This window comes from Octopus sinensis, linkage group LG8, assembly GCF_006345805.1.
Source record: "Octopus sinensis linkage group LG8, ASM634580v1, whole genome shotgun sequence".
In the NCBI taxonomy this organism is placed as follows: domain Eukaryota; kingdom Metazoa; phylum Mollusca; class Cephalopoda; order Octopoda; family Octopodidae; genus Octopus; species Octopus sinensis.
In genome coordinates, this window is record NC_043004.1 from 87351671 (window position 1) to 87373709 (window position 22039).

A 22039-nucleotide genomic window follows, 5' to 3' on the forward strand; every position below is an offset into this window, starting at 1 on the left:
TCATTAAACTTTGGATTAATAATCAGATATTTTAGTTGATACATTTCTTAAATTTAAATTGTGAAAACTTTACAACTATATCTCTCTATTAATGTTAAGATTAAGATAATGCTAGAATTATTGTGAATGTATTCTCTACCCATAATGTCTTTAATAATTCACCTTCTAACCTAACTTTAAATCAATGGGAGCCCTATCCCACCGCTATCTTTAACCTCAGGTAAGTTAGAATGTGGTAACAATCTAAAACAATATCTGTTTTGGCTGTACAAGAAAAACAAGATAATATTTTAAAATCTTCCATGATATAGCAAATGAAAGAGGACTTACAAATAGGAGAGCAGGAAACTGCACATACAAAAGAAAAAAAGAATTGGTTCATATATTGTACAAAAGTCAAACCTAGAAACTATTACAAATAAACAAAAGCAAAGTTGAGCAACTCAAAGGACAGTATTATTTATTGTTTTATATAGATACTAACCTGTGAGATCTTCGAGATTTTTTGCTTGGTGTTCTACTACGACTCCTCTTCTCATGAGAACTGTTGACATAAAAAAAATAAATATATAAATAAATAATAATTATGGTATGAATAGTATTGTATGGGAGTTGAATGGTGATAGTGACAGTTATGTTCCTTGAAAGAAGGAGCTTAAAATATGGGTTCTTAAATGATGTGTGTTGAAATTTCACTGACAAATTTTCTATGGCTGGATGCTCCTTCTGTTGCCAAATTTCACCTGCTTCCAAGCAAGGTAATATTTTCCTTAGTTCTTTGAACAAGAACAACACAATGGTTGGACATGTTTTCATAGAAGATTGTAAGTGAAAGACACCATTTATGATAGTAACATTTGTTTATAATTAGCCAGAAATGTCAAGACAAGGTGACTAGGTTTCTTCCTGTTTCCATTTACCAAATTTGCTCACAAGGCTTTGCTCAGCCTGGGGCAATAGTAAAAGATACTTGCCCATGGTACCATGCAGTGGGATTGAACTTGAAACCACATGATTGCGAAGTGAACTTATTTTGTTTTTAATGGTTGGCTAAAGGAAGGCTGTAAAAACATGACAAGCACAACAAAGACACATTTGTGGATTTTTTTGGGGTTCTTTTTTTTAAAACTTTCTGTGCCAGATGACAAATGAAAATTATATGATGATGATAATAGAATTCTTGAAGTATGAAGAATCATGGTGCATACTCCAAAATATCATGGGAAATTCTAAACAGTATGAAACTCTTGGAAAACAAAAATTAAGACAGAAGACTCAAACCTCTAGGGAAGAACAGTGTTATATTGAAAAAAATCTATGGTTATGAATGTGGGGTGATGACCAAAAGAGTACAATCACAAATACAAGAGGCCAAAATGGGTTTCCTGCAAAGGATCTCTGAAGTGATGTTACTTGATAAGGAGCATAGTTCAGAGATCAGGGAGGATCTCCAGATCAAACTGCTACTTCTCAACACTGACAGGTCACAGCTTGGGTACTACAGATGTGATTAGAATGTGGCAGAATCACAAGATTGATTCTACAAGTCCAGCCAACTGGTAGGATACCTAAGGGCAGACCAAGAATGAGAAGGTCAGATATCATCATCCAATCTCAGTTGGTCATGCCTGGGAATCCAGCTGGAAAGTCTAATGATAGTTGCTTCTGATAGGACTCTATGGGGGAGGCATCAGAGGACTCTCCCCAATGACAAAAATAGTGGGCAGAAAAAAAACCGCATGGATTAACACTTTTAGATTTCACTTTAATAGTGTTTTTCTATGGTGCTTAACAGAGTTTGGAAAGAAAGAAGAGGTAAGTGCAAAATCTACCTTGATTTTCTTTCTGGAGAGGAGTCTTTGTCATCATCCTTCAGGGGAAGGGAACATTCCCTTGTAAGTTTAGGAGGAGATGGGCTAATGTATTTCTTTTTCACTGGTGACTTTTGTCGACTTCGGCTACGAGACCGACGCTTTATTGGTCTAAAATCAGAAGGTTAATAACAGAATAACTTCATAGCCTTATATATAAACACATACACACACACAGATATATATATATATATATATATATTTACACACATGGTGGACTGTTCCAGTAATTTCAACTTATAGCCTCCAATTATTCTAGTCGTGCACACTCTTAATGTAATTCCCTGGTAGAATGAGGATGACAGTGTGTGACATGACTTAACCTTTGACTGTCTGATGGGCTTCTACGCAATTTCTGCCAACTCAATTTCACTTACAAACCTATGCTAAAAGCCCTTTCCCCATGATGCCATGCTGTGGGATCAAACCTGAAACCTTACAGTTTATGTTTATGCTTTATGTTTTACAGTTTCAGCTCTTGAGCTGTGGCCATGCTGGGGCACCGAGTGAACCTCTTAATCACTCAGCCATGGCTTCATATATGTTGTTCAGGGTATGACTTCAAACTGCTTCCAGTAGTAGGGCCCTGGTACAAGAGTTCCAGGGTTTTGAGGAGTATAGAACTACCTCTTAGCCACTATTATTCCTAGGTCTACTCTGAACTGAAGTAGGGTCCCTGCTATGGGTTAACTAGCATGTGAACCAAAGGGATTGAAAGATCTCTCGTTCTTCTTAGAACTTCCTTTTAGAAAGTAAACTTGCATAGAAAAAACTCAAAATGCAGGCAGTTTCTTTCTGGTCGTATCAAACTTGGTTGTGCCACTGGTTTTATAACTGATTACACTGAAAAATGGGTTCAATGCTGTACAATACTTCGTCCATTCAAAACAATTTATGTGTGCATGCATGTATACACACACACAAGGTCATTCAATCTGCTAGAAACAGCAGCAAATGGCCATACTGTATTAAGAACACCTTGGAGAATAGGGTTAAGCAACACAATCACATGTTCAAAAGCATAAACTTCATTATCAAACATACAAGTGATTGACATTTTCCCCCAAAGAAGACAAATTATTAAATCAATTAAATTTCCATCTTACATAGAAGAGGAGCTTAACTGCTCTTAAAATATACCAAATACAAAATTTTCTTATATGCTTAAAGATTGCAAAGGAGAACACTTACAGATGGCAGATGTTACATTTAAAATTGAGTGCATTCTAACCTAATATACTAAAATAATTCTCCAATATAAATTTATCTGAATGTTAGAATGGATTGCATTTATTATGTACAACAGAATGACTGATAAATATCTGTGTTAAGAGAAATGTTTTATAATGACTTAGTGAAAAATGTGATTAAAATAATGAAAAAAAATAAAGACATACCGAGGTGGAGTCCGAGAACGTCTGGCACTGTATGCTTTGGGAGGAGTACGTCTGTTAAAAGAGAGTATATTTAACTTAAAATAGATATAAATTAAAGTAACCTACATTTTAATAATCTTTATTTGTGAAATGATGAATATTATTAATAGAAAAAGATGCTAAACATGCTAACACAAGTGAATAATTCACCTATTCAACTAAAACATCATGCGTGAAAAACTGTTAGTTATCATAAAATGAGCATTATTCTGAAGTTCATACTTCGATTCTCTTTTACTCTTTTACTTGTTTCAGTCATTTGACTGTGGCCATGCTGGGGCACCGCCTTTAATTGTATATAATTGATTTTTCTTTGTAACATCATTCACTGCTTTCTGTATTAGGAGACAAATTCTCGTCCAGGAATGTGGCTGGCTGTGAGTACACATCATCCCAAAAAGGCTGAAATGCATCTGGGATGAATTTCCATCTCCCTCCAATATTTATTAGAACACATCTATAAGAGATGTTATCCCAGAACAAATACCACAGTGAGTGACCTACCAATGGTGTATATACATTAAGTATGATACACAGATAGCTATTTTAATTTAATACTTGCCTCACCGACAGGCACCTGATACTTATCTGTATTGTTTATAACTATATGCTGAAATTCTAAGACCAACTGAGAAGGCAATCTAAAATGGTTTTTATACTTAACGTACCTTGTTCTAGATCTTGATCTTTTGCGATGTGGACTTCTGGATTTTCTTCCCCTAGAACGAGATCGGGGGTGACGTGTCCTATTTAAAAAAGAAAAAGTTTTACAAATTTAAGAAATAAAAAAATACAAGTTAAAGCATAAGAGATCATTCTGATGAGATCCACATGAATCAAGAGAACTTTCAACAATCTTACTGAATACTGAAACCTATTAATCCATCCTTTATCATAAAATATAGCAGTTATAAGGTGGTTAAACATCTATTCATTATATAAAGCAAAAAGTCACATCTACGAGAGAAATGGAACTCAATTTTATCTACAACACCACTTGACTGGTACCTTATTTTATTCATCCCTGGAAAGCAAAGTTAACTGTAGCAAGACTTGAACTCAAGTATAGAGGTTAGATATGAAACACAAAGCCTTAGAAAAGCTACCACAAAAACAGCTAATTACTTAATTTTGGTTTTGTGAATCAATTTTTGTATATTTTAGAAGAAATGATTCATCTCAAAAGAAACAGGAAAATGTATGGAAACCACCTGCTTGGCTTCCATACATTTTCTGAGTATTAGACTCATGGCTTATGACTAATAGGTTTCAATATTAAATTCTGGTCAAAATCTCAGTCTAGATAACATAAACAGGCTATTTTACAGTGAAACAGTACAGGGGAAAAAACATGCAATTGTTTAGATCTGAAGAACAATGGAAAAAACAAACAAAACATGTATACGAGCATTAGTTTCATAGCTTGTACAAGTGATTTTGCTTAATTGCATATCAGATATTGGTATAGTTCAGTTAAATGCATAACTTTTCAAAAAACTGAAGCATTTAAGCATCAAATCTATGAAACATTGATTGGTTAACTGCATATGCAAATAATATCAATTTGGGTTAGTTACATAAGATATTTTTCATATCATTTTGAATATGAAAAAAATGGTTGATATAAATGAAGTTGATTCTGGAAGGTTCTGTTTTCATGATGAGCTAAAATGACAACACTCAATACTTCATGTTTACAAACAATGCATTCAAAATATCAAAATGTAAGTCATGTTCAACATATAATTTAGATATTGTTCTCTTTAAATTTCTGGATTTGGAGTTTAAAAAACATTTACATTGTCTTCAATATAACTTTGATAAATGAGGCATAGTTTTGTGCCTGCTCAGCTGTAGCAGAGCTTAGTTGGAGGCTCATGTATCTATGTATGCTCATGCATTTATTTTAAGATTTACAGACTGATAAAAGCTTACAAGATTTCCACTGAATGTGGAAAGTCAGAGCTTTCATAGATTTGAAAACCGAGACATTTGTAATTTCTTCATCAAATTGCAGGTCAATAAGCCATATCATGATATTTCATTAGTCTTCAGGCACAGTAAACTCATCTATATTAGGAAATATTTCTAAAGAATTGAAATTTATAACAGGTGTCCTACTACAATTGAGGTTTGATGTTTAGATTTGGTTGTTGGCATTTATAAAGATATCTTGTAGCTATTACCAATACATTTGCTTATAGCTTCTTAAATAAAGACAGCAATGCAGTAGAAAGGCTAGTGTATAATGACATAGCAGTGGAGCTCTCCCTAAATGCTTTCAAGAGTTACACAGATGAACAGTTCTGATTATCAAAGCTTAATGTAAAATCAATTTTGGTTGAATGATAAATTACAGTTAATAAGTTCATATAACAAACAGTCATGTGTATGTATATAGAATTACAACGACATTTTGCATCCATAGTTGTGTGCTTGTATAATACATACATAACCAATAGATGGTTGAAGTCCGTTTCCACTCACCACAGGCTAGCAAACTTTCTACTTGTATAGACAAGATAAATATTAAGCTAGTTTTTTCATGGTCTTTTACAGACTAGGTAACCAATAAAGATTAGTAGCGCTTAATAACTTTTGTTTGATTTGATACTCTATAATAAACATTTACATTTAGGCATTGAAGCTTTCCAGATTATAAACCTCATATTTATATTTTTTTATATCTACAGTACATTTGAACTGATTTGATTGCCAATTGCCAATAAGTGTTTTATTCTTGTGTGTGTGTGTGTGTATGCATGTATGTATATATATATATATATATAGTTATCCGTAATAATGAAGGGTGAAATTAATTAATTTGGAATAATTATCAATTACACCAAGTAGTCTTCGGCATGTAAAAGCCTCATTCGAGGAAAATTTAAGTAATACTAAGCAATAAAGGGTTTAGCAACGAATTGCCTTACCACATACCGAATTTAGAAATAGCAGTCAAAGAGTTATAGCTATTTCTTCTACTAAAAAGGGAGATCTCAGTAAAAACAGCAATTGGAAGGCAGACACAAACAGGTAAGAGAGAATGAATTGACGGCAATAAATATATATATATATATATATATATATATTATATATATATATAGAGAGAGAGAGAGAGAGAGTCATCCCATAAATAATGCAATTTTTTCAATTGTATAAACTAAAAGTTGGGCAGGGATGGGTTAAACTACCTGCATTAACTTGCTATAAAAGCAGGTAGTAATTTTACTTTGGTTTTATTCTTAGTGCAAGTTTTGAAGAGTGCAGTTCGATTTTAACAGTTATTTTATTAAAGTTATAATGGAAGTGACAAAGGAGCATATTCAGCATATTTTCCTTTATGAGTTCAATAAAGGCAACAAGTGCAAGGAATATTAATGCAGTATATGGGGATCGGACAATAAGCATAAGCCAGTGTCAGTGGTAGTTCCAGAAATTCCAAGCCAGAAACTACAGCCTAGAAGATGAGCCTCGTCCTGGAAGATCTGTAGAACTCAATGAGGATGTCTTGCAAACCCTGGTGGAGCAAAATCCCATCGTAACTGTTGAACTAGCAGAGGAGCTTGGATTTGGTCATTCAAGATGAAAGGTGCTCTTCCATCAGGACTATGCTCGGCCACATACAATGAAGATAACATTACAAACGCTGGGGCAGTTTGAATGGGAAATGATGCCCCACCCAATATATTTGCTGGACATTGCCCCCATCTGATTATCATTTATTCCGCAGTTGGACGGAAAAATATGAATTCTGCAGATGAGGTCAGAACAGTACTGGAGGAGTATTTTTCATTACAGGTAGTGAATCTTGGAAGAGAGACTTTGCAAGTCTACCACATAGATGGAAGAGCATTGTAGAAAATGAAAGAGAGCATATTTTAAATTAAAAAAGAACTTTATATATTAATTTTGAAAAATAAAAGTATTAAAAAACCGCATTATTTATGGTATGACCCAATATATATATACACACACACACACATGATCAACCCATGCCTCCATGGAACATATATGTACGATGATGATGGTTACAGACTAGATTCAAACTAGGAACCATTGGTATAGATTCAAAGCTTGCAATGTTAGGAGGAAAAAATGCCAAGCCACTTTATCTTATGCCAGTAAGCAAAATAACACTGAAATGCTAGCAAAATTATGAGTCAGTTATACACCTCTTAGAGAACACATAAATCAAAACTGCTAGTCAAAGCAGAAAATTAACAAAATGCTGAGAAATAAAATGTTCTCTGTTCAAATTAAGTTTGGACAATGTACACATTCAAGTATAAGACAGATGATGACCACTGGAGGTTGAACTGATTCAAATGTAATGTAGATAAAAATACTGTAAATATATATATATATATATTCTCTAAAGATGAGATTAATGGCCTGAACAACTGGGTGTACATGAAGTGAGTGAAATAGAGAGAGATAGAGGGAGAAAAAAGGTTCTGTGTGTGTTGAAAATTCTTGTGGTAATAACATTTTGGTTTTGTAATTGACATATTTTCAAATTTTTGAAAGCAATTTGTTTTTAAGTAGGATTTTTTTTTACTGAAATATATTAAAAACATCTATATATATATATAAAAGGTAATTTTTTATCAACATTGTGATTACCAACCAAAATCAATACTAAGTGAACTAATAGCTGTTTTAATTCATCACTGGACTTAGGTACAGCTTTCTCTCACTTTCTCACACCAAGCTAGGAACCCTGAAAAAGGATTGTGGATGCTGCCTTTTCAACTCTGACTAAGCAATTATAAAATAACAGTGTAACTGGTATAAATATCACTTCATAAGAAATCAACTGATTGAAAACAATGATTACACAAATATAAATTTAATTCATACATCTCTTAACCATTAACGAGCACTTAATTTATTACACTGAAAAATGTAAATATCAATTTCATGGCAGAACAGCACACATACTAATATCTTATGAACAACATGAAATGTAATCCTTACAATCAGAGACATTATCTATAAACTCATAATTTCACTATTGTGTAATCTACATCATCATCATTGTTTAACGTCCGTTCTCCATGCTAGCATGGGTTGGACAGTTCGACTGGGGATCTGGGAAGCCAGAAGGCTGCACCAGGCTCCAGTCTGATCTGGCAGTGTTTCTACAGCTGGATGCCCTTCCTAACGCCAACCACTCCGTGAGTGTAGTGGGTGCTTTTTACGTGCCACCTAAATACTTCAGATCCCACCTACACCCCACTATGGAGTACTATTGTCATATTTAAGACAGGAAATTCTCTTCTGACCACAGACAGCCAAAACTTCTTTGCAATAAATGGTAAGTTTGTTCAGTTGGCATGCTGAATGTACACCCCAAAACCCATTAGTTGCACTTCTGTTAATCCCAGTGACACAGTGCTACATATCTCCTCTACCACCCAACCACTAACCTTTGAATCTTCAAATGAATATTTAGTCTCAGAACTCAAAAAGCTGTGGTACAGCTTATCCTAATCTTTTAGATACTATACAAAACCTAAACTCTAGGATCAGACCAAAAGTTGTGTAAGTGTTTGAATGGATTTTTTAAAAAAATCAATTAAAATAAACGTAATTTTGATGATGAATTTTACTTTTAATTCTTTTGGAGAGGGAGGACATTGTTTACACTAACCCCAGTGTGCAACTGGTACTTATTTTATTGACTCTGAAAGGATGAAAGGCAATCTCAGCAGAATTTGAACTTAGAACATAAAACTGTAGGAAATGCTGCTAAGCATTTTCTCTGGCATGCTAACAATTCTGCCAGTTCACCCTCATCCTTTAATTTTAATACACACCTGACACATAACATACACAGTAAATATATATTTGATAAAACATTACATCATAAGATCCCGAGAAGTAACACGAGTTACAATCCAGAGTCCTTACATCCTATTTGGAGGACTTAGTTTCAATTTTTGTGTGATGGTAGTGGTGGAGATATATAATGACACTATATCTACTTTTAAAAACTTGGTGGTTACATAGTTTCTTCCTTTGAACTCGTCTACTACAAAAGTAATACCTATTTCTCATTACCAATTTTAATCTCTGCAAGAAAGAATTTTATTTCAAACACTTTCACACTATTATGGTCTCTATCCAGACAAATGTCTTGTAACACACTTTTCAGATAGATCATCAATCACATTTGTCTGACACCCTCCAATCTCTGAAGCCCCGCACTTTCAGCAACATCCAGAGATAAAAGATAATACAAGTGAAATTTCTTTTATTAAAAAAAAAAAAAAAGTTAGTGTTAGCTGAATATGAACTATGTACAGCTTATCACAAACACATATTACTAGCTTTAAAAAATACTAATAAAAAAAGAAAAATTAGGACTAAAAATCTCAAAAAACATCTTGGAAAAAAACTGATAAATCCTTATAATGAATGACTAATAAATTGCATCACATTATTCTACAAATTATTATATACAAATACACATTTATACATACATATGAGCATATACAGGAATAGAGTTTTTTATACACAAGTATAGTATAGAGAATACTATGATAAAACATGTTTATCCCTATATGCATCAAAACAAGAAGCAAAATATAAAAGTACATTATTGAAAAGACATTTAAAATACCTAAAATGTTGCATGTGCCATTCGTCATTGTGGTTTCTCATTTTGGTCTTGACCTCAACAGGAGACCTAGGAAATAATAAACTGTTTTACTAAGCAATAGAATGCCCCACCCACCCTACTGGCATGATAGTGATAATATATGGAAGCAAGCTGTCTCTAGCATCAAGGCTTATATGTCACTTTTTGTTTTTTCTTGAAAGGTTTCATTATCATGAATTTTAGATATTTGTAAATGTTTTCTGATTCCCAATTTCTCTTTTGATTTATCAGATGATCTCATAATTGTCAGATGTAGACTACAATGCTCATCTAACTTAAATATTTACAATCATCATCATCATCATCATATTAGAATGTTTTTCTTTGTTAACATGTGTTAGATCTTCAAAACATCAAAATCTCTCTCAATCTCGTATCATTTTGACTTTGGGACATAACAGTCTTCTATCTGACCTCACCAATTCTTTGGTCTTTCCCTGCCATAGCACCATTCCTTCCACTTACATGGAGAGAATCCACATCAATATCAACCCAACAATGCACACATCAGCTAACATCAACCTATTTTCTCAACTTGTAATGCGGTTTTTGTGCAAGTTAATTTCATATATTCAACAAAACATATTCACTCAAGTCTTCATAATTTTTCTGTATTTAATTGCATGTATTATTACCATGAATAACAAATTATCTATACATTTTTTTATAGAGTCAGTTCTTTTCCTGGAAAGACAGACATTTTGTTGTTAACAGCAAACTTCCTCCAGGCAAAATAGATGTGAATTACTAAGTAGATAAAAATACAAATAAATTTGTAATCCTTGACACTAATCACATTACAAGCATTAATGAAACTATTTTAAGTTGCTCTCACCATATAAACCTGGTTGTAGATACCAGTCTAATTTCATATTAAAATAATTGCTATACGATTGAGTAGCAACATCTAATTGTGAGACAGGAGCATCTATTTCAAGAAAATTTAATAATATTGGTTTCAAATTTTGGCACATGACCAACAATTTCAGGGGAGGGGATAAGTCAATTGGATTTACCCCAGTAATCAACTGGTACTTATTTTATTGGCCCTGAAAGGATGAAAGGCAAATTCAACCTCAGTGGAATTTGAACTCAGAATGTAGTAAGTGACAAAATGCCACTAAGCAATTTGCCCAACGTACTAACAATTCTGTCAGCTTACTGCCTTAGAAAATTTAGTAATATTAAAATTCACACCATTCAACACTGTTTAGTATAGGTGTTGCTAGAGAAACTAATTATACATTAATTCATAAAAATACCATTATGCTAATACATATGTACATCATCATCCCCGTTTAACATCCATCTTTCACGCATGCATGGGTAGGATGGTTGACAGGAGCCAGCCAAGTAGAAAAACTACCCAAGGCTACTGTGTCTGTTTTGGCAGGGATTTTACTGCTGGATGTCCTTCCTAACACCAACCACTCCACCGAGTGGACTGAGTGTTTTTTTACATGGCACTAGCACAGGTGAGGTCAGTTGTGGCATGATTTTTATAGTTGGATGCCCTTCCAAATACCAACCATGTTACAGTGTGGACTAGGTGCTTTTAATGTGATACCAGCACTGGCAGAGTAACCAAGTAACTTGCAAGACAAGGAATTTTGAGAGGGGCAGGGGCATTTGAGGTGAAGAACTTGTGTCAGAGGATGAAAGGTTAGACTGTGACAAAGAGACAGAGAGACAGAAGCAGGTGTCTTGTCACAACAGAGGAGGCATTAGAGGAGGTGATCCAGTATCAGATGATGAAAGGTTAGAGCAAAGAAATAAAGAGGCAGAAATAGGTGTCTTGCTATAGAGGCAGTATGGTTACCTAGAGAGACGAGATAAAGAGTGAGAGAGAGGTACAAGAAAGAGGCCAGAAACAAGTGTGCTGATGTAAGGAGATACATGTATGTATATTTTTTGTCTGACTAATAATGCAATGTAATCCAATATTATTGGCATGTCAAATAATAAGCCTTATGCAGAGATTGACTTGCAACACAAATTATGCATGCATTGATGCTAGAGACAGAATTATCCCTTTTCTGTCAATGATGGTGCACAGAGAATTTTAATGAGCGTGTGGAAACAGTGTGAACATCAGTGCAAAGCAGTGTATGGTTTCTCACCTGGATCTAGTTCTATGATGACGAGGCCTGGAATGTGATCTTGACCTACGAGGAGACCTTTTCCTTGATCTGGATCGGCGACCTCTAGAGACAGAACGACGTCGAGAACGTGATCTTGAGTGTCTTTTGGGGCTGGGCCTTGGTCTTGAGCGGGACCTTGAGCGGGTCCTTGTACGGCGTTTAGGTTTGGACTTAGATCGAGAACGAGAATGACGCCTGTGGCTTTTTGATTTGGACCGAGAACGGCTTCTCTTTTTATCTGTGATTTCTGAAAATGGAAACAAGACAATGCATGAGAACTGACAAAAAATTTCTTTCATATATAGAGTGGGTTTGAGAACAGAAAGATAGATTTCTTATCATGGCTAAAAATGATTTGTCTTAGAAAACATGGCTGAGTGCCAATGACTAAAGATTTTAAAGTTATTTTTGGCAAGAGATAACTTCTTAGAAGAAATGGTTAAGTGCAATTTCCAGACACATGTCTAGAGGCCAAACCTCAGTCTCTAAATCCTGTATATCTTAGCCAAAGGACCATCTTCAAAGCTGTTTTATTCATAACTGGTTGCCCTTGATAGGCACTACCACCCTGGACAAGAGCAGACATAAAAGTAGTGGTGATTAAGGGGTAAGCCCACACACCACAGAACTCCTGAACTTCCCAACTGGAGTCACACAACTGGATGCAGTTTCAGGTCTTCCCCACAACTACATTTAAAATCACTGAATTCACACAGCCATTTTACTGACATAAACACATAAATACCATCTATTTTCTCTCTCCCTATCTATCTTTAAGACACCTATCTCTCATCATCATCTCTATCCCCCTATTATACTATATAGCCTCTCAACCAGCACAAATTCGCTGACTCTGCTAGTGTTCGTGCCACATAAAAAGCACAGTACATTCAGTAAAGTGGTTGGTGTTAGGGAGGATATCCATATGTAGAAACCATGCCAAAGAGGACAACAGAGCCTGGTGCAGTTCTGTAGTTTGTCAGCTCCTATCAAACCATCCACCCCATACCAGATGGCTGTTAAATGATGATGATAATGTAACAGGAGAAAAGCTAATGACAAGAGCTTCTGTGTAGTTGCACTACCTGCTATGTATCCCCCAAATTACACCTTATGCTTCATAAAAGAAAAAGAAATAATGATAATATAGCCTTAGATACACTATGTTGAACCCCTTGCAGATGGATTTAGTACTGAGTCTGTGCTGTGTACTGGTATTAGGCCATTCAGTAACTACACAACTTTTCATACAAAGAATTTTACAGTGTATTTACAGATTCTTCTTAGTGTGGTATACTTGAAAACACGGTGCCACACAGAGTGAGACATCGCACGGCTCACACACACAGTGTTTCAATGCAGTCAGTATTGCTTCCTGTCTGCAAAGGCTTAAATAAAAGACAATGGTCATAAATGAAAAACTTTTGGTTATTGGTCTTCCAGATCAAGAATAACTTGACTTGAAACAACATCAAGAAGAATGTTTGGAAAAGTACAGCAAAAGCAAAATAAAATTAAAAAAAAACAACCTTGTATGTTTACTTATTTATATTGAAATCTGAGTCAAAAGCTATATATACCTTTTGCTTCTCCATTTCCTTTTGCACTACAGTTAATTTCCACTATTAATTACCATGTAATTAACTAATTAATTATTCATACTCAAGGAAGAAGAAAAAAATGAAGGTGTATTTACCTGGCTCTACAGCAGCTAGTATAAGAGACTGGGCCTCTTTTACTTTTTTCATAGCTTCCTCCAGTTCCCTCTGTGCTGTTTCTTGGTTTTTGTTCACTGGTTTCACAATGGAACTATTAGCATGGCTAACCCTGAAAACATTTTGAAATACGTTGTACTTATTAAATACATTAGAAAAATAAGTCTCAAACTAAGGGAAAGCCAATTCACATGGAATATATCTTCAGCTGAAATGAGCAAGTTACTAGTCTATTTTTTCTCCAGTTGAGAGCAACAGGAAGTTTTTATATCTCTGTAGCATAACATTTGACTAACATTGAATTTGATATGCCAGGATATTCATTTAGCTGTAGAAAAGCATTTTGACTACCTAAAATAATTGCCAAAATCAGTAAAAGATGTGTGGAGAGCAATGAGAATGTGTGTGAATGTGTGCGCGTACATAATTCTTTCACTGATTTTGGTCTTAAAACTAGGGCACTGTCTTCAAGGGCTTCAGTCTAAGGTATTCATTTCATTGATCTGCGTCTTGGGGTACAGGTGTAAAGGGACATAACCCAATAGCTGAATAGCACAAAACTATCACATGGTATTCTTTTTTGATTTTTCCATATTCTCATTCACAAGGCTACGAGAGAAAGAAGACACTTGCCCAAGGTGCAGTGCATTTGGATGAACCTTGAAAGCCTGTGTCTGTACTCGTGAGTGCACGATGGAAAATGAAAATGGAATGTTATGACAAGCAGTTTTATTTATTGATATGTAAATTACATATTTAATCAAGGTAGTTAAAAGTTAATAATCAATTTCATGTTCATTGAAATTCAAATTTCATAGCATCAGACAATAATGCAATTTTTTTTTTCTTTTCTTTACAAACACCAAAACTGAATTAAAATACAAAATATCAACCAAAAAAAAAATCAACTCACTTGATAGGTCGCCCACCTAACATGGTGTTGTTATAGGTGAGAACGGTAGCAACCGCTCGCTGGTCAGTGAACTCTACAAAGGCACAACGGGTTGGCATGTTCTCCTCGCCAGCCATACGGACATACTTCACTTCACCCACTTGACTGAAGAAAGCTAAAAGTTGTTCAGCAGTTACCTGTAATAATAGAAGAAAAAAAACATGACCCAAAGATGTTTAATCCTTTCATTACTAGCCCAGCCACAGCTGGTTAATATTACCAAATCACCCAAAACGACCTGTTCATATTTTAATGAGAATTTCAGTACAAATCTCATTAGTACATTTGAGAAAACATGGTTTCACTAAGTAAACAATTAAGTTACACTTTCCACCAATATTGTACAAGGTGTCTGAGTGTTACAAAGTTTTAGAGACTTTTTCTCATTTTTTCCATTTTGATTTTCTGGAATGTTCTACTCTCGATGAAAAATGGATACCAGTTTCAAGCTGTTGAGCAAACTTGTTGATAAATAAAAAAAGTTGTTTTATTAAACCAGTCTAAATTCATGATTATTTTAGAATATAAGTGAAACACATAATGGGTGTATTTTGGTTGGAAATATAGTAATGAAAGGGTTAAGCAAGATTTCTATACATGATGTATTTTACAGGCGAAAGAAATATGTAAAACAATCTTGCATTGATTTTGATGACAGAACATTGTAATTTCAAAGATCAGTCAATATATTCACAGACTGAATTTCCTGGGCAAGTGTTTTCTACAATAGATCTGGGCCAACCAAAACTTCATGAGTGGATTTGGTAGAAGCAAACTGAAAGAAGCTCATCATATATATAATGACTACGCAAATCATACTAATACAACACCACCAGTTTATGCATGTCACCAGCCTCTCCTATATATCTGAACAACAATAACATCTTTGTTCCATCTCCCATTTCTCTATGGTATTTTGGAGGTCCTAACTCCAGAATACCAAAGAAATATGAAGTAAAACTTTGACTGTTCTTCTGTTTTCACTTTTGTATTTCATTTCACATTGCTTTACCTTTGACAAATCTTAAACACACACATGGAGGCACATGGCTTAGTGATTAAAGTGTAAGATTCATGATCATAAGATTATTATTTCAATTCTCGGACTGGGCGATGTGTTGAGCAAAACACTTCATCTCACATTGCTCCAGCTCAGCCAGCTGGCAAAAGTGAGTATTCCTGCAATGGACTGGCATCCTGTCCAGGGGGAATATATACACCACAGAAACCAGAAACAAACCATATGAGTATATGACTCAGAAAAGAACTTTATCATTTTTATTTTATGTACATACACACACACACACACTTATGTATGTATGTACGTACGTTTGTATGTATGTATGTAGGTATGTACGTACGTACGTTTGTATGTATGTGTATCTGTGTGAGTGGCCTCAAATTTCCCTCATCTTCACCTACTTTTGCTGGTTGTAAATAACATCCTTACTGTTCATGTGGTTGTGCCATTTGCTTACAGTGCGCCATAAAGTATGTCTGAGCTTCTCAACGTTGCATGACCTTTATAAACAAAAGGTTCATTCATTCAGTGTTGTTTATTTCCAATTCTTCACATAACCATGTACAGGCTATTTGCTGTTTTGACAGACAGGAGACTATTACTTCGCTTAGAAACAAGTGAAGGCAAGCAGCAAGAAGAGCATCCTGCCATAGAAAACTTTGACCCAACATACCCTTGTCTGACCCATGCAAGCTGGAGAAGCAGATGTTAACACAAAATGGTCCATCGCCACTCTGGATAGATAAGGAAATATTCAAAATGAAAAATCATCACACAATAAAACAAATATATTTAAGTAACGTAACTCACAGAGCTATCTATATTAAACACATAGACAGTTCGTCTAATTTCCTCTATTTTGCTGGGGTCTGTGGTTCCTGGAAGAGGTGGATACTGAGCTAAACCAAGAGCAGTCAAACGAGGATCATAAGTGGTAATAACTTGTCCATTTCCTTGACCAGTCATCTAAAAATTAAAAGGATAATATAAATCACAAAATTGTATTTGATAGAAGTGAGACAATGTAGATGTGAAAAGCCAAAACTGTATAAGCAAAAATGTTCAGTGATGTTTTGGGTTACTTTATATAACAGCTGATCATTCTATGCTATTGAGTGAGAGAGGAAACTGTGTCTTCTCTGAAAAGTAGTCAACAAACTATGAAACAGTCAGTCAGGAAACTACCTTATCTCTTTCTACTCACGAAAAGAATAGGAGTGTGCTTACATTCTTATATTCTTCTCAAAACCAGGCTTTCCATTTACACACACACATATGCATGCATATACACATCTACACACACTCATACACGTATACGCACTATCATCATTCAATCATTTACTGTCCGATTCCCATGCTAGCATGTGTTGGACATATGTATACATATAAATAGGTGGTCTATCTTATTACTCTTTTCTCAAAGAAATAATTAGAAAATAGAAAAGCAAATTAACTACTACCCCTTCCTGAGGTAATGTCCATTAAAACTCTCTCTCTCTCCATATGAACTTGTACTCCATACCCTATCCCTATTATTACCAACATCAAATATTGCAATATACCATTGGATAAAAGCAATGTTTATCATATATAAAGTTCAACATGTGATTATGTGAAAGGAAAAATTATATACTTCTACCAACACAACTAAAGAAAGAAGACCATCACATACCTGGCTGACAACATTACTAGGCCACGTTGGTTGGCCAGGAATCATTCCAGCTATAGCTGAAGGTGCAAGCTGCAGAGCGGTAGTTTCATCTGGAATTTTCCCTGGAGAAGAAAGAAATGAATATAAGATGGGTAATTTTAAAAAAATTATGGTATTTTTGAAAATAACATTTATAACATTGTTTTGATTACTTAAAATATTAGCTCCATTTATTTATTAAAATATAACAGCTTTAATGAAATTTGATGATTTATTTGAGAAGGTGCAAGCATGGCTGGGTGTGCAGGTGCCAGTGTGGTCGAGAAACTTGCTTCCCAATCATTGTGGTTTGGGTTCAGCCCCAATGCATGAGACCTTGGGCAAGTGACTTCTGCTATAATTTGGAGTCTACCAAAGCCTTGTGAATGGATTTGAGAGACGGAAACTGAAAGAAACCCACCATGTGTGTATGTACCTTTGTATTGATATCATGTGATGGTCATAAATGAGCATCATACAAGCGGTGTTGTTCATGTAAAACATGCCCAGAAAAAATTAGCTTGCTTGGAAACAGGTGAGGGTTGGTAACAAGAAGGGCATTTGACCATAGAAAATCTGCCTCAACAAATTGACCCTACAAGCTTGGGAAAGTGGATGTTAATTGATGATAACCACCAGAAAGTTGCTTGCTATGCTAGAAATAGAAACCAAATCTCCCTCAAGTCACACCTTGCTGTAGTAAAAAAGAAAAAAAGTTCTAATCTGATTATATATAATCCTAAAGATACAAAAAGCATAGTCACAGCTAGAATGTCATTGATCATAGATTCAGCCAGAGCTAACTTGGGGTTAAACAACAACAAGGTGATTATATTTTCATGCAAATGAAAATAGTTGCATATGATTTTCAAGCTATAGTTCTCAAGTTCAAAGCTTATCTTAGCATCCCCTATGTTGGGATTAATGCCTATCTTTTTCTTGTAAATAGATTGTGCATCAAAACACTGGTGTCATAAAAGAGTATTATTAGTTTATAGGCTAATAATGCTCTTTTTGTTCAGATAAGATTTTCTAATAATTTAATTCAAATTAATTCCAACATCATCATGTCCAGTTTCCATGCTGGAATGAGTTGGACGTTTTGACAAGATTTAATGCATTAGAAGAAATCTTACTCCAGTGTTTCAGTTTCGGCATGGTTTTCACAGCTGGATGCCCTTCCCAACACTAACAACAGTGTACTAGGTCATTTTGTAATTTGCAAGACTGAAGAGCACACTACACTGAGAGGGGCAATAGGAGACAGGGTGTACACTGTAAGCAAGTTAATGAGGTTAAAATATGATGGAGGAAGAGCAGGCACAGGTTTACTGCTTGTAGGTGAGATTCATGGCTTTGTATTTTATGCAAGTGAATGACGGAGGATGGATTGGGGCTCAAACAAAGGTAGATATAGTGATGAAATGCCAACCACATGGTAACATGTCCAAGTGATATATAGAGAAAGAGTTGATACTGAAGAATCCGGGAGTGTGGGAAGAAGTTTATGAATGTGTAGGAGGAGAGTGAAGTCAATATAAAGATTGGGATGAAGATATGAAAGTGGACAGGGATTGGGATAGTCAATATAGGTAGGGTGGGGTGATGGATAAGAATAAGGAATGGCTGCTGACTGTAAGTAGCACAAACAAGCACCGTTCCCCATTCATTACATTCATCTCCATACATTTGGCTGCTTTCATCTCATGTTTAAATCCACCTCACTCCTCTACAGAAGAATCAAAGAGGGTGGTGAGTAAGGTACAACCTTACCCTTCACCCTCCTTGATTCTTCTGTATCCATGCTGTCTTCTACATACCTAACCATTTCTACCAGCCCACTACTTGCAATCTCTAACCCTACCCTCACCCTCCTATCACTCAATCCTCCATCACTTTTCTTTCTGCTGTATTACTCTACTGCTATCAGAAATTAAAACAGAACCTGTTACTACTCACCATATCAACATTTCTGTACAACTGGTCACCACTCCCTCTGCACCCATCCCTCATTCTTAATACATTCCAATTCCATCCATTTAGATTAAGCAGGTAAGATGAGCAAGTTAATCACTTTGCATACCTTGGAAGTGTGCTCTCTACCAAATGCAATTCTGAACAAGATGTGAAATGAAGAATTAGATTGGCCTACCCAGTTTTTGGTAAACTAACAAGACATGTGTTTAAAAACAACTTTGAAGACAAAGATTACGGTCTACAAAGCTGTTGTCATATCCACGCTCTTATGCGGTTGTGAGACTTGGACTTTGTTGTGAGACTTGGACATTGCAACATCAAAAAATTTGAACGCTTTCATCAACTGAAACTTCACTCTCTTGAACATCAAGTGGTTTGACTATGTCTTCAATAACTATGTGATAGAAAGAGCAAATAATAGCCAGGGCATTGAATCCCTGATCATGAAATAGTCTTTGATGGGCCGACCATGTCACCAGGATGAACAATGAACTGGCAACCAGGAAAAGACAAAGTGGTGTCCCTCTTTGATACTACAAAATCAGCTTGAGTCAGCTCTAAAGCAGACCAGCTTCGAACCCCTGGCTTTTGAGACAACAGTAACTAACCATTCTGACTAATGACAAAACATAAACAATAGCAAAATTGTTTGAAAGAGAAAGAATAAGAAAAGAGAAGGAGAGACAATGGCAATGGAAGGCAATTGATGTGTTTTATGCAAGAATTGGTTTTGTTAGTCACATTTGCCACCAGCATTAATGGTCCAAATATTCATCCAGGAGAAATCAATCCTTGGATTTGAGGGACAAGCTGACGATGATATTAAGCATATTTATAGAATATAATTCAACCAACACTGAACATGGTTTATACTTCATTCTCATTTATTTTTAAAAGTTTCAAATACGGAGCAGAAGAAATTGTAATGTTTAGCTCTTTAGCATTCAAGTTATTCTGTTGAATGTACTGTTCAGTTATGTCAAACATAATTGCTTGGAGAAGAATAGAGAAAGTTGAGAAAGCTTTTACCTCTGTTAGCAAACCAAAGGTCTCTCTCTCTCTGAGTGAAAGGAAGATTGGATGATGCATTTGTATGAACAGCAATACTGCATTGTAGTGAGACATGGGTCCTGAATGCAGAGGACATGTGAAGACTAAAGATGAATGAAGCTGGTATGCTCTTCTGGATGTGCAATGTCAGTGTACATGTGTGACAGAGCACTAGTATATTGAGAGAAAAGTTAGGCCTAAGAGGAATTATATGCAGTGTGCAAGAGAGGAGCCTGTGCTGATTTGATCACATAATGCAGATGGATGAGGAGTTGCATAAACAAGTGCTGATCACTTAAAGTGGAGGGAAGTTGTGGAAGAGGGAGACCCAGGAATACATGGGACGAAGTCTTGAAGGCTGATCTCAAAACGCTGAGCCTTACAAAGGAGATCACAGGGGACTGAGAAACGTGCTGCATTGCTATGCTCAAGAAGTCCTGCTCATCGCAACAGAATTGATATCCTAAAATCAAGGTGCCACATAAAAAGCACTGGTGTTGGTGCTGTTGCCATGTAAAAAGCACCCAGTACACTATGTAAAGTGACTAGCATTAGGAAGGGCATCCAGCTGTAGAAACCAAGCTAAAACAGACATAGGAACCTAGTGTGACCCCTGTCCGTACCAGTGCTTGTGAAGTCATGCAATCCAGGCTAGCATGGAAAATGAATGTTAAATGATGATGATGACAACATCCTTTTAAATATATTTTCTATGCTCTTTTACTTGTTTTTCTTATTTCAGTCACTGGACTGCACCCATGCAGTCCACTGCTTTGAAGGGGTTAGTCAAATAAATCAAACCTAGTACTTATTTTTAAGTCTGGTACTTGTCCTATTGGACCCTTTTGTTGAACTGCTTCATTACAGAGACATAAACAAACCAATGGTGGTTGTCAAATGGTGATGAGAGACAAACACATATACATACATGATGGGCTTTCAGAGTTTCTGCCTACCAAATTCATTCACAAAGCATTAGTTGGGCTAGAGCTATAGAAGGCATCATTTGCCCAAGGTACAGCACAGTGGGGCTGAACCCAAAAACCAGGTAGTTGCAAAGTAGGCTTCTTCACTAAACAGCCACGAGTATTTAAATTTATTCTCAGATTTGTTTTTGTTTTATAACAGATAGTTGCTCTGTTCTGGTATTTATCTGCTTTGTAGAATCTTTATCTTTTATGGTTTTTGTTTAATTTGTCTGTGAAAGACCTGTTGAGTCAAGTGAAATCATTGTTGTGGCTGATGCCAGTACCACTTGACTGGCACCCAAGCCGGTGGCACATAAAAAGCACCATCCAAGTGTGGTTGATGTCAGTCCCACCAGACTGGCACTCGTGCCGGTGGCGCATAAAATGCACCATACAAACGTGGTTGATGCTAGTGTCACATGACTGGTCCCATGCTGGTGGCACATAAAAAGCACAATTCAAGTGTGGTTGTTATCAGTGCCGTCAGCATGTAAAAAGCACCATTCAAGCGTGGTTGTTGCCAGTATAAAAAGCACCTACTACACTCTCAG

At 35.6% G+C, this 22039-nt stretch overlaps 1 protein-coding gene across 7 annotated transcripts in view; it reads right to left on the bottom strand.

Annotated features, from left to right (window-relative positions):
* LOC115215069 (serine/arginine-rich splicing factor 11) overlaps positions 1-22039 on the bottom strand; it is a 40846-nt gene that overhangs the window by 2355 nt on the left and 16452 nt on the right. For 2 of the 7 annotated variants that reach the window (XM_036505544.1, XM_036505542.1), the window contains 11 exons: positions 17476-17576; positions 16614-16769; positions 14744-14919; positions 13812-13942; positions 12095-12362; positions 9936-10016; positions 3976-4053; positions 3269-3319; positions 1833-1982; positions 485-544; positions 331-348 (listed from right to left, as the gene is read on the bottom strand). In XM_036505544.1, the coding sequence (XP_036361437.1) occupies positions 331-348; positions 485-544; positions 1833-1982; positions 3269-3319; positions 3976-4053; positions 9936-10016; positions 12095-12362; positions 13812-13942; positions 14744-14919; positions 16614-16769; positions 17476-17576 (1270 nt within the window). The remainder of the gene's footprint in view (positions 1-330; positions 349-484; positions 545-1832; positions 1983-3268; positions 3320-3975; positions 4054-9935; positions 10017-12094; positions 12363-13811; positions 13943-14743; positions 14920-16613; positions 16770-17475; positions 17577-22039) is intronic. The other 5 variants (XM_029784220.2, XM_036505545.1, XM_036505546.1 and 2 more) reach the window with 5 other exon arrangements.